At 33.3% G+C, this 13,312-nt stretch overlaps 1 protein-coding gene across 2 annotated transcripts; it reads left to right on the top strand.

Annotated features, from left to right (window-relative positions):
- The first annotated feature begins 2,723 nt into the window (after positions 1–2,723).
- Positions 2,724–13,115, top strand: LOC139781260 (alpha-tocopherol transfer protein). 2 transcript variants are annotated; one of them, XM_071720104.1, is made up of 7 exons: positions 2,724–3,049; positions 5,854–6,120; positions 9,574–9,665; positions 11,997–12,242; positions 12,415–12,609; positions 12,734–12,905; positions 12,973–13,115. In XM_071720104.1, the coding sequence occupies exons 2-7, from the start codon at positions 5,886–5,888 to the stop codon at positions 13,011–13,013; spliced, it is 981 nt and encodes a 326-aa protein (XP_071576205.1). In that variant the 5' UTR covers positions 2,724–3,049; positions 5,854–5,885; the 3' UTR covers positions 13,014–13,115. The 2 variants fall into 2 exon arrangements, with proteins under 2 accessions (XP_071576205.1, XP_071576202.1); XM_071720101.1 differs by having other exon boundaries at positions 2,726–3,062.
- The last annotated feature ends 197 nt before the right edge of the window (positions 13,116–13,312 follow it).

Genomic DNA, 13,312 nt, shown 5'->3' with positions numbered 1-13,312 from the left:
TATATTTTTCTATAATGAAGGACGTATTCTTACGTTTTCTACTGAAAATAAATCTCGTACAACGCGGATTTTTATAGTACGAAATGCGTCCTAAGCGTTATACAGTTTTTACATTTGGTTTCACTTGCTTAGCTTTTTATTAAAACGTCACGTGTACGATTGCAACTTACTTCGATCGTAACTTCCTTCGATTGTAACTTACAATACTTCAATAGTAACTTACTTCGATCTACTTGTTTCGTAATCTACAGTTCTACATATTCGCAGTAAGCGGAAGTACTTACCTCATTATATAAATGTGATCAATTCTTACACGTAAGGCATTTATAAATACGATTTCCATGCGATTATGATAAATATAATATCGTGATGAAATCATGATACTGTGCTTATGCGTAACGTATACAGGGTGTCCCATTTTACTTTTTACGCAATTACCTTCGGAACTATTTGTTATTCGAAAATATTTCAAATAGAACTTACTCTGTTTCGAGGACATCCTATTACGAACATAAGACTTGTCTAAGTGGAGATACCTCCAAGATTTCAAAGTGACTTTTGTTTTTTTGTTAAATGGGATCCACTACTTTTTATTTTATCATCTTTTTCTATTAATCAATTTGAACAATTTACGTTCGAAAGATTTTTTATTTACTCAATATTTTTTAAAATATTCAGGGAAAATTCGGTAAATTTTTCAATATTTAGCTTTCACTATATTTCAATAATTGCTTGTCGGAGGGAAAAGTGGCACAAGACTTTTTTGACTGATTTGGTTTCAAAAATATGCTGTTGCAATAGTGCCCGAAAATAAAATGTTGTGTAAATTATATTACAACATACATACAGTACCGATCAAAAGTATCGCTTATTGAAAAGAAGTCGTTAAATACTTTTATAAAGAAAGACGTACATAAATGTTATAAAATATTATTCCAGTACTGTTATTTTATGCTTTGATAGGAATACTTTGAAAAAAAAAAAAAACACAAAGATTTTAATGATTTAATTGCATTGTTTCATATCGTCGACGATAACATGACGATAACACGAAAGATAAATAAATGTTATAAAATTTTATTTTAGTACTGTTATTTTATGCTTTAATAGGAATACTTTGAGAAAAAGATAAAGATCTTAATAATTTAATTGACGTTGAATAATTATCATTGACGATAATTGTTCAATTATATTATTAAGATCTTGTTTCTTTCCTCAAAGTCCTATCAAAGCATAAAATAACAGTACTAAAATAAAATTTTATAACATTTATGTACGTCTTTCTTCATTAAAGTAACGAATTCCCTCTCCATAAGTGATGCAATACTTTTTACCAGTACTGTAAGTGTTCACAAAAGTTGGGGCAAACAAATAGTTCCAGAGATAATTGCGCGGAAAGATTATAATGGGACATCCTGTATACGGCACGACAAATAGTATAAATGTTTCTTATGTTTTATAAAGAATTTTAACAGCGTTACTGTGCGATTTGAAGATTTACTACTCATATCGCACTCAAACGTTAAAACATTGTCAACGTCCGGTCCAAGAGGGCAGTTTGTTGATTAAAATTCGCGATTTGGCCTAGACCTCTATCAATATTCTATTGTATCTATTAATTTATTAATGCTCTATGTTGTTATGTAATATAATCGTATAATTTGATAATGAGTTGTATAATAAATTCCAGATACGGTTACAAAGGCTATTCCTTTTATTCACGATCCATATTCGCTTGGTCACCAATAATTCCGATCGAAATCCATTCCGAAAAGTTCCATAATGACTCGAAATTATCTAGCGGTCCGACAATCCGAATATCAAGATCATTCACGCCTGGGAATAACTGCAAACAGTTCGAAACTATATTTAAGTGAAGGAGATATAACTCCCGATATCCGCAGTCACGACCTCCGTTGCTTCATATTTTTCCGCGACTACGCCATTTCCTAGAGCGCAGTAAAATATTTTAACCTTTGAACATAAAAATTTCTTCCTCATTTTTCTCTTTTCTGGTGTCGCATTTTCCGTTTCAATCAAATCTCGTAATATGTAGATTCTGTGGATTTGTATGCTTATATTCTTGCGCGATGATTCAAATTCTTTTCTTTGTTCTACAACCGCAAATAAATTACCATTTTTTTTGCTGAAAATAGATATTGTAGACGAAATTTTTACTCGATCTTTGCGAACACATTTCATTTTTCATATCAATCTCTTTAACGGACTTGCTCGAAATCAAATCTTGTACATAGACAATAAAGTTATTGTTGTTAGGTGTTACAAGAAAAAAAGAAGAAATAAAATAAAGAAATATTCGTACGCTTGGCGTGAGACTCTACCGTGTCTCTCGGGACGAACACCATTTTTCCTGGAATTGTCTGCAATTGTTGTTCCGGATGTTACAAATTAATTTGTATAATCACGTAATTTAATTCCGCTCGAAACTCGAAACTTACAATTAGATATTTATATTTCAAAACATCACGATCACGCGATTTCTTCGATTCTGCATCTTGTTCCTCGCATCTTTGTAATTTTCCACGTTATTTAAGCAGCGAAGTTTTCTTCAAATATAAGTGCATCTTGGTAGCACATATATGATTGTACACGAATGATTGCACGTTTTGCAACGTCACACGCACGTGTAAAGGTGGGGAAGACCTGTGGCTTTGAAATAATTCTGACTGGATTATTTCGACGCAGTTCTCATCGGCGCGGCGATTCGTGCACAGCGTTACTGACCCTCTTTCCTCCCAGGAAAGGTGGTCTTTCCTTTTCTCTCTGCCTTCCGGGATTCGCTCGCGCGTCATTCGCGACGAGTCGAGGGAGCGATAAAGACCGGTGAATCAACACACTCGGTTCTACAGTCATCGCGGCGCTCGTCCCTGTTTTTGATGATAATATTCGCGAATCTCGATGTGGGTGAATCGAAGTCTCGGTGATGAAAGACACACAGTTTTGTAACACGTGAAAATTGTTTCGAGAATAAGGGTGTGCGCGACTCTGAGGATCGGTGCGCGACCGAGATCTCTGCGAGATCGTTGAGGTAATATATTCTGGTGAGTATTCGCATTTCTTTTCACTTTGTTAATAATTCCTGCACGCCTTTTGCTAAATGATAAGTATTTAAGTATGTCGGAAATGCGTTTGTCATAATATCATTAATATCTGTTTTTCCCCTTTATTTGCAATGTCTATATTTACACTGTTAAAAGTAAAGAATAAAATTTAAATCAATACCTTAAATTTATTTTTAACTACTATGTGTGTCAAAATTTATTATTTTAATAAAAAACATAATTATTTACTCCATCAGTTTAGTTAAATTAAAATTGTTTTAGTTAAATTAACGACATATTAAGTAAGAACATAATAAACACTGCGCGGACATCATGTTTTTGGAGCACTTACTAGAACACCCTGGGATTTTTAAGTCTAAAAAGGTTTTTGAAAGCGTTTCTGTGTTAATCCGTATTATTAAAAATTCATGTATCATTTTTAAGGTTTCAAAAAGTGATTTCTATACTTCCACAAGGCCGGAACTGTTGCAATTTTGTTTAACTATAGGAATGGTTAAAAATGACTCGAATTGTGTATAATTTGACACTACAAATTTAACACTATACCTTCCCTTTTTGTTCGCTGCAATAATTAAGTGAGGTACTTGCTTCTTGATACAGTTGAAGGGGTTATTACCGGAGTATTATTTGTTGAGAAATATGATTACGTTATGCATTTATAACTTTTCGACGATAAATTGAAACAGATGCGTGGCTAATCACTTATCTAAGTATATTTTATTTTTAATATAGTTAATCTCTTTGTGATATTAAAAAGCGAAATCTATAGAAGTAATAAAAATAATAGTAAAAAATTTAGAAAATTAAATACATATATAATATATGTAATACAATAAATCGAAACTCATGTTGCAATAGTAACTACGGTTACGCTGGAAAAATATAATTATGAATAATTCAAATTTCGTTCATTAAAGTATTAATGACATTCATATAGTACGTTTATGTAAATGCCTCCATTGTACTTTACCCGCTACGCTTTAAACATCTCATTAAAACATTTGATTATGCCACGTGAAACAATAGATAGATTTCATTAACGCTAATTCACAAAAATATATACACATATAAAACTTCTACTGGACGTGAGTATTCAACTCGCGTGATTATACGTAAGAATTATTATATAGAAAATGTCTTTTATTTTTTATTTTTAGAATAATGTTTTCTAACAAAATTTTTAGTGCCGTTTTCTTCTCTATGCAAATTTAAATTTACACGAACAGTTCTACGTAGTGACGTAATTCTGCGTGTAATAATATATTCTGTTCATACAGATAGTTCTGTGTATATGTAATAATATACATTTTAATCCTTTAAATAGCGTAATAAATAGCGGAAAAAGACGATAATCATACCGATCAACAAGTAGATTGATCTATAAAAAATGGAGCAAATAGATACTTCAGCAGCACGGTTTGGTTTTTCCCTTTACATAACGTACATCATTTACATCTACACAAGCTCTACCCATATTTACGTTATTACCGCAAAGAAAAAACTTGTTCGCTGGAAAGAAATAATGAACAAGTTTTACTTTTCGAGGAGAAAATTCTATTTCTTGCAAAATACACGTGTACATTGAGCGGATAAATAACGTATGATAAATCGAATAAGTCATAGCAAAGTAGGAAAGAGTTCTCTAAATTTTATACTTACTAGAATTAACTAATACATATCAAATTTGCTAGCGACAAAATAAAGTAATGAACAAAGATATTTCTCTGGAAATATTTGTGTTCTATGAAACAATTGCTGAGTAGCGAGAGCGTGTGGTTTCTTGAGTCATTCAAGGAAATTGCGGAATGTCAAATCAATCATTCTGGAAATTTATTTTACGATAGGATGGAAAACATGAGCATCTTGACATTTTCGCTTAACAGTGAGTGAAAATTAAATGACCAAAATAGGTTGTAATAACAGGTTACAAGTTGTGTAATAATCATAAGATAATAAATATAGCTGTTATCTCTCAAATGGGTTCGGAAGTGTGCTTGATAAGAGTGTAAAGTCTATTGGAGTGTTTATGATTTCAACTAATAATTTGCGATTCAGAATTAGAATTCTAATGTGTCACATTGCCGGAAAAGCTGAACGAAGCGTAATACTTCGTAAAATGACTAAAAAAAAAAAAAAAAACGGGCTTTACATTATAAACGGAAAGATTGTAAATTTTTAAAAACTTCGAAAAATTAATATCGTAAAAGAATTAGATATATGTATTAATGTATATTAATTTTTTTAAATGCTTAAAAAAATAGATTAGACGATTATATGCACTAAATTTCAAATTTAATTATTAATTAAAATGTTTATATAAATTTTTAGATTGCTTTTTAAATCGTGAATGAAGACTTGTTTTTTTTTTCTGAATCAATGCAGACAGTAAAACTAGTTTTACCAGGAAAAGTGGAAGAATTCGGGAATCTCTCGAAGCATACAGCTTCACCGCAAACGACCTCAACGTTGCACTCAGCTTCTCGTGTTAGTCGATGCAAAACTTGTTCTAGTACGCATACATATGCACGCACACATAACCGTTTATCTACTTCCGCGATACAGCTGACCAGAGACTAATGAACACGACAGATGGTCGACTGATGGGGAATGGAACATAATATAAAATCGGCAATTTTGTCTTGCATCTCAATTCACTTTCGTGCATTCGTTAAAATTATTCCTACCTTCACAAAGCTTGTGAAACTGACATAGCGTGTGTGTTAATATATCTTTGCCGGGCGATAATTCGTTTGCTAAAATTGTCTGACAGATATCCATTGTGCTGTAATCCAGCTGGATGCAATGGCGTCGTCCGCGACCATGAAAGAAAACATTAAATCTCCGCCGGTGATATGCAAACAAGAAATGTATGAGCACTGGAAGAAGAACGCCCCGAAGATCATGTTTGGTGAACATCAACTTTCCATTGAAGTAAATGAAACCGGCGACTTCTTTCTCCAGAAGGCTAAGGAGGAATTGCGGGAGACGCCGGAAGTTGTCGCCCAAAGTATCAAGGAACTGAAAGAGTTGCTTACAGGTAGCAAAAGCTTAATTGTATCAAAAATGTAGTTGTCACTGTGTTGTTTCGACAAAATCGATGCCTCTAATTATGGCGTTACAAGACCCTGATAGGAGTAAAAGTTAAAAAACTTGGGGAGCTATAAAAAGTTGTAAATTAATAAAAGTACACATTTTTTGTAATTCGATTAAAAGTATATCTATTAAGTATATCTATTACGTATATCATTAAGTATATCTGTTATATATATATAGTAAGTATATATTTATCAAGTGTATCACATTTGTATATTACACATTTTGTATATCTATTATATATATATATATATCTATTAAGTACATTTAACATCTTGGTATAAAAAAATTAGATTTTATGATAAATATTAACATTACTAACAAACAAGTAATGGAAGTAAACTTCCTTTGCCAGTAAATAATTCAAAACAACAGTCGTTTTATTTCGACCTAACTGGCCAGATTAATATATTAATCACAACGTTTCGATCGAATTCCGGTCCTTTTCAAGTGAGGTTCACGCAATCCATCCGCAAATCCACATACAAAAATCAATTACGTCGCTGACGTCGTGCCCTGACTACATCATGCATAACGCAAAGATATCTTGTGTGTCTCGAGACTGTTCTTATATTTTGTCTCGAGACGCACAAGATATCTTTGCGTTATGCATGATGTAGTCACGTAATTGATTTTTGTATGCGGATTTGCGGATGGATTGCGTGAACCTCACTTGAAAAGGACCGGAATTCGGTCGAAACGTTGTGATTAATATATTAATCTGGCCAGTTAGGTCGAAATAAAACGACTGTTGTATTAACATTACTGTATGCACACACACACACACACACACACACTCTTCAATTTTGTTCTGCAAGAAATCATGCTTCAGCGGTAAGCCTCAACAGAAGTGATCTTAAATTAATGTTTTTTTTTTATTTATATCTTTTTTTATTTATATCTACTTATCAGTTTACGGAGCAAATTTTGAAAAATAACATTTTGTAAAATACGATGGGTTACAATTGGGTTACAAAAAATCAAATTTAATCTTTTCACTGAAAAATCCAAGCTTGTAAAGTAAATAAATAAAAATGATTTTGAAATTTGCGGAAAGTCTCCGTAAATCGATAACTATAATCTTAATAAATAAAAAAATGTATTGATACTAAGTTCAGATCACTCCAATTGAGTTACCGTTGAAGCAAGATTCTTTTGCAGAACACAATTAAAATAAACACAGTGATGTCAATATTTACTATAAAATTTAATTTTTTTATACCAAGATATTGTCAAATGTACTTAATAAACATGCGTAACAAAAAATTTATACTCCTATTAGTTTCCAACTTTTCACAACTCCCCAAATTTTTTCATAACTTTTGCTTCTGTTAAGATCCTGTAACCCCTTAGGGCCAGTTTCACCAACATCGATTAACTGTAACCTTTGATTAAACTCACTCTTCATCTCTTTCTAACTGTCCCCCTTAGAAAGAGACGAAGAGTGAGTTTAATCGAAGGTTACAGTTAATCGGAGATGGTAAAACCGGCCCTTAAGGAACAAAGAGTAAGATAAAAAGATGTAGTCGCGTGAACCAGTAATGATTTGTCAAAACCAATTCTCCCGTGTGACGATCCATCGAGAGCCCGCCCGCATGATGTCCTTGCCGCTACTTTCTTCCTGCGTTCTCCTATTCGTTTTTCATTTTCCGACCGGTTTTCTACACGTCACACGAAGAATGCGTCCACGAAAATAAAATGTTATCATTCTCGATATCCTTTTTTTTCTTCATCTTCGGCTAATATTGACTTCTCTCACTAAAATTGCTATTGCTCAATTAGAGAAACGTACTATTAAAACAAGTTGCGTTAGATTCCGTGTTTATAAAAATTAAAGAGAAACTCAAAATAATTAATCCGCGCAAGGAGGCGCGATGACAAGTGGAATAAGAACATTTTCCCTTTTATGTAATCACCAATGAAACACGATATTTTAGCAAGATGTATCTGCTCAATTAGATAAAAGAGTGTCGTATCATCGAAAATCATGCAATTCGCAAAATAAGGATCTATTAATTTTTTTATTCCCCTACCTCGCAAAGTGGCGATTAATTTTTTTTCTTTTGCTTGAAGAACGTCAGTCGACGATAAATCGAATAATATTTCTAGAGCTAGAACGAAATTTTGCTTGCAATTACCGTTCATGTCGTAACGGTCAATTTAACAATGGTAAAAGTATATACGGCGTACGCGGCGTATGAATTCAGCCATGCTCACACGAATCGGGTAAAAACGAAAGTTGCTCGCGCCTGTATCGTAATAATCTTTAACGGAGTCACGCTTCTTGCCTACGGGCGAGTCATATGAAAATTATTTCGCTATACAAATAAAAATTCGAAATTCTTTCAGAACACTCGATAATTACTAGCATAACCGGAATATAATGACGTTTTTTGAGTATTGACCGATATTTTAAGAGTTGATTTTTGAGGTCATTTTATTAAGCAAATTCATATGAATATATGCATAGAAAAAAAGAAGTGTTAAATCAAGACTTATATTTTTATATATAAGCAAGAATCTATAATCTTCTTATAAGAATTTCAACTTTTTTTTCTTGATTAAACATATATAAATACTTTGATGCATAAATTAAATCGAATCGATTTAATTAGGTGTAGGGGGGGGGGGGCGATTTTACTACTCCAACCGGAGCTGTGTTTCAAGTCTGACAAATTTAGTCGGCGCGCAGTCAAGGTTGGAAGATATGTAAAATAGAAATAAAAATATAAAACTTTCCATTCAAACAAGTTTTCTTCGTTCAACGCAATTTATATCTCATTTCAAGATTATAGATTCTTGCTTATATATAAGAATATAAGTCTTGATTTAACACTTCTTTTTTCTTCTGTGTGCGGTCTCAAAGTTGCGGCCTCGCGTTTTAGAGGTACACAGAGTGTGTCAAAAATTCTTAAAAAATATCCTAATATAATAATATAATACTATTACTAGAACTATTACTAGAACTTCGTTCTTGCGCAATCATCATTGACGTTACGACGATTTGCGATTATCATGATATGACAAAGTAAATCTCTCACAAGAGAAATTGGTGTTTATACATCAATTCTGCATTGTCATCAGTTTCGGGCCTTTGACCTTTAGGAGTATATATACCTAGAAGAAAAACCGGAAAGGAATATAATATTTAAAAATCAGATAATCGTATCTATTATTGTGTTTTGTTTGTAAATTGCTTTGCCTTATGGAAAGAAACGCGAGGTATATTTTATATATTTGATATGTGCCATTATTATACTGCAGTCTTTGCATTTTATCCTTGACCCACTTTTCCGTTGGTTTCGTTAGCATAAATTACATACGAAATATCTCGTGCACACACTGCAGAATTGAAACAATTAATTTTTCATTAAATTATTATCTCCTTCTTCTTTAGGAGAACCTGATCTGCGCTTACCGGACATGGAAGACTACTATGTAACATTCTTGCGCCCATGCAAATGGTATGCGAAAAGCGCTTTCTCGCTAGTAAGTGTGTCATATAATTTCGTAATATCTTTAAATCACGATTTCATCTCGTTTTAAATTTATATGCTTACGTACATGAAACCAACTGTGTAGTAATTAAATGTTCAGTATTATATTATAGTCCTAAAACAATCGGATGTGCCATACAGATTTTCTGGCTAATTTTGCATTATATTCTTTTCCTGAATATTAAGCCAGATAGTTCTTGTCTACTATATTATACTTTCACTGCCAAGCGGAATAAAAAAAAATACGCCCTCAGGTCAAGGCTGTTTTTTGACTGGTTGTTGTATTTTATTGTCGATTCTAAAGACAATAATCATAGTTAGATTTTATATTTAAGATTGTTTCAAAGTCTTTAGACGCTATAGTCGCTATACGACTTGTTGCATTTATGCTTTTCCATTTTCTTTTTTTTTTTACAGCTTTAACCTGATTATTCAGGGTATCATTTGCACCTGGCTTGCGTGATTAGGTTCTGGGCGTATCGTAAATGATACACGTGCCAGAGAGAGTGTTAAACTACTAAATATGATCTACTGTATTAACTACTGGATATAAAAAGCGAACTGAATTGCAGGAAAGAAAGCAAATGAAAAAAATCATCTTTAGTTAATTATCTAGTAAGCAAAATGATAGCAGTATGTCGGCAGATTGTTGGTAACACATGCAATCAGACATGTCGGCAGACTGATATCAACTGCGTTCGCATTCAGTTCGCTAATGTTCTGCAAACAGACTCTGTTATACTTCTGTGTTGGCGTTCTGTCGACATTATATAATATAGGGTGTAACTAAAATAAGGAAAACTTCGGGAACGAGCTCCCTATCGAAACATGAAAAAAAGTTTATATCAACATATATTCGCAAACCCACTGTTACTGTGATACAGCCCAAAATGTTTTATATAAATAAAATGTTTATAAATTCACTATTTACAATCGGAGCGATTGCTTATCGGTACTTGTCTAACTTATTTATTTATTTGCTCTGTAACTATTTTCTTGTACAACTATGTAATGTATTGCACGCACGGCGTTTGCCTTCCTCCAACATTTTTGAAAAAGCATTATGCGTGTCGGAATGTATCTTTTATAAAGTGTGCATGGTGTGAGATAACTCTCTGTTTCACGTGTTTCTACGACAAATATCATCCGATATAATTGTAACCGATCTGTAGAGAGTGTTGATGATAGTGATGACGAGGACAAATAAAAGTTTTGGCACAAGAATTTTTCGCATTTACTTGTAATTTTGTATTTTAAATTATATAACTATATTCATATAATGGTATTTTATTTCATATCGCTTTATTTTGTATCGTGTGGAATGTATAAAATGATAAGGTTATAAGTTGAATAAAAATTATTTCCAGTTTCGTGCGTAAGTTAAAAAAAAATTGCCTTTCGAAAGTGTAAATTTAAAAGAGAAAAAATTGTTGGTTACGTTAATTTTATTTTACACGAATAAACATTGCTAGGTTACATAAAAAAAATTTAAAAAAAAGTGCGAGGGACAAGAGTTGAACTCGGGTCGGCAGCGTAGTAGTCGTGCGCTTACAATTTTTTTTTTAAACGAGAATATATGATTTCCTATAAATATAACAAAGTTACAGAATATTTACATTTGTAATTCCTACCTTAGCGCTTACAATTAGTGCTCCGAGCTACACCGCCTTCTCGGTAATCGACATAACGGAGCCGGTACACGACATATCGTTCAAATCGATTTTTCTCGGAAATGGCTGAGCATTGCGCTCTATCCCTTTACTCAAGGGGATACTCTTCTGGCAGAGTACTATACTATATAAAAACCTTTTTCAATTCGGTGACCCCAGGTCCGCGGCCTTCCCTTGTCAGTAACAGCGGGTTTGCGGATATATGTTGATATGAACTTTTTTTCATGTTCTGGTGTGGGGAGCTCGCCTTCGAAGATTGTCCCCTTATTTTAGTTATACCCTGTATATCAGAACCGGCATCAAATCTGTAATCTTTATGCCGACAAAATTTGTAGCAGATACGTTACAAGATCTGCTTTCGACAGACTTGGCTGCCTGGGTATATAATAAGATTTATAGTAGTAATCCAAATTGTATTTGAAAATTTATTTAAAGCTGTCTTATGATGATATTCAATGTTAAAAATTGGAAAGATGCGCTATATAAATTAATAATTCTCCTCGACGTTTTTTGCAAAGGAAGAATCACTTTCAAATTGACCGAGGTTGAGGCTAAAACCGAAAATCATCCGATTGATTCTAGGGCATTCTGTGCGTTTAATACAGAATTTGACAATAACAATAAATTGTTTAAACATGCATTTTACTTAACAGATGAAACGGTATTATCGATTCCGCTTAAACTACCCACACATATATAAAGATTTGTTGCTCACCAAAGAGAAGACTGCAATTTGCGCTGGTTTGATATATCCATTGCCGCTTCGTACCAAAGAGGGATGCAGAGTGTTGGTAATCGAGGCCGGAAAACGGTGGAAACCGAAAGAGGTGTCGCTCAATGATTTCTTTAAAGGCTTGATATGCATTTTGTTTCTGGCGATGGTGGAATATAGAACTCAGGTTCGTCGGCGGAAAATATTTCTTTAATTGATTTTCTTCAAGATATAGCTAAATATTTAAAATTAGTCATAAACTTTTAGCGAGAAATTTGTGAGAATCTCTAGAGCGCTCCATGAATAAATGCGTGAAACCGTTGCGCTTAACCGCGAAACCTTTATTTTTTGTTTCTTAGATCGCGGGTACGCATATCATTTTAGACGTCGAAGGTTTATCTCTTAGCCATCTGACGTATCTGACACCGACCTTTGCCAAGATGCTGGTAGATTTTATACAGAAGTGTTTGCCCACTCGTCTCAAGGGTATCCACATTGTGAATCAGTCATTTATCTTCAACATGGGATACGCGATATTCAAACCATTTCTGGATGTACGATCTTATATGATTTAGTTTTATAAGTTGCATAACAATAAACTTGTAGTGTATATTTTAGAACTTTTTGAAACTTTTTAAAATCTTCAATCTTCATAACGTGACGCGTTGTATATCGCAGGAGAAGATTCGTAAACGGCTTCACTTTCACGGAACAAACTGGGACTCCTTAATAGCTTTCATAGATAAAAGGACATTGCTTAGGAGGCATGGGGGCGAGATAAAAATGCCCGAAGGAGAATACGGGGTGATGCTGTGGCAGAATATGCTTTCATGCGAACCCGCTTTCGAAGGTAATTATATATATAACTAACGTTTCACTTGCGATTTAAATCGTATAAAATTTGTATTTTGTTTCAGCTGATCAACATTATGGATACATAACTAATAAAGATATATGATCGCTGCAGCTATTGTCCGGTCAATACGTTATCATTATCAATCATTATGGTTGTCAACCATACGCATGAAGCTAATAGTAATAAATAAATAAAGTGCTCAAATTGTTGGCGTCCGATATCTGACGAGATGCAGCTCGCGGCTGTTACGTTGGCCTGAAATTCGCAATTGTATGAAGAGGGAACCAAATTGTATATTATGATCCATTTAGAAGCAGGTTTTGTATTTAAAGGTGCAAATAATATATTGACGGCATCGATGAAAAATGTTGCAGAACTGTAACACACACTTAGGGGAAGAA

Source organism: Temnothorax nylanderi, unplaced genomic scaffold, assembly GCF_030848795.1.
Source record: "Temnothorax nylanderi isolate EJ_2023f unplaced genomic scaffold, tnyl_v1.0 TNYL_tig0325_pilon, whole genome shotgun sequence".
NCBI classification, from domain to species: domain Eukaryota; kingdom Metazoa; phylum Arthropoda; class Insecta; order Hymenoptera; family Formicidae; genus Temnothorax; species Temnothorax nylanderi.
Note: the sequence above shows the minus strand (reverse complement) of the source record. Positions and strands in the feature narration are given on the sequence as shown.

Coding starts and splice junctions, on each gene's coding strand:
- LOC139781260 (XM_071720104.1), top strand. CDS start 5,886: ATGGCGTCGTCCGCGACCATGAAAGAAAACATTAAATCTCCGCCGGTG. Junction 6,121..9,573: donor ACTGAAAGAGTTGCTTACAG/GTAGCAAAAGCT, acceptor CTTCTTCTTTAG/GAGAACCTGATCTGCGCTTA. Junction 12,243..12,414: donor TGGTGGAATATAGAACTCAG/GTTCGTCGGCGG, acceptor TTTGTTTCTTAG/ATCGCGGGTACGCATATCAT.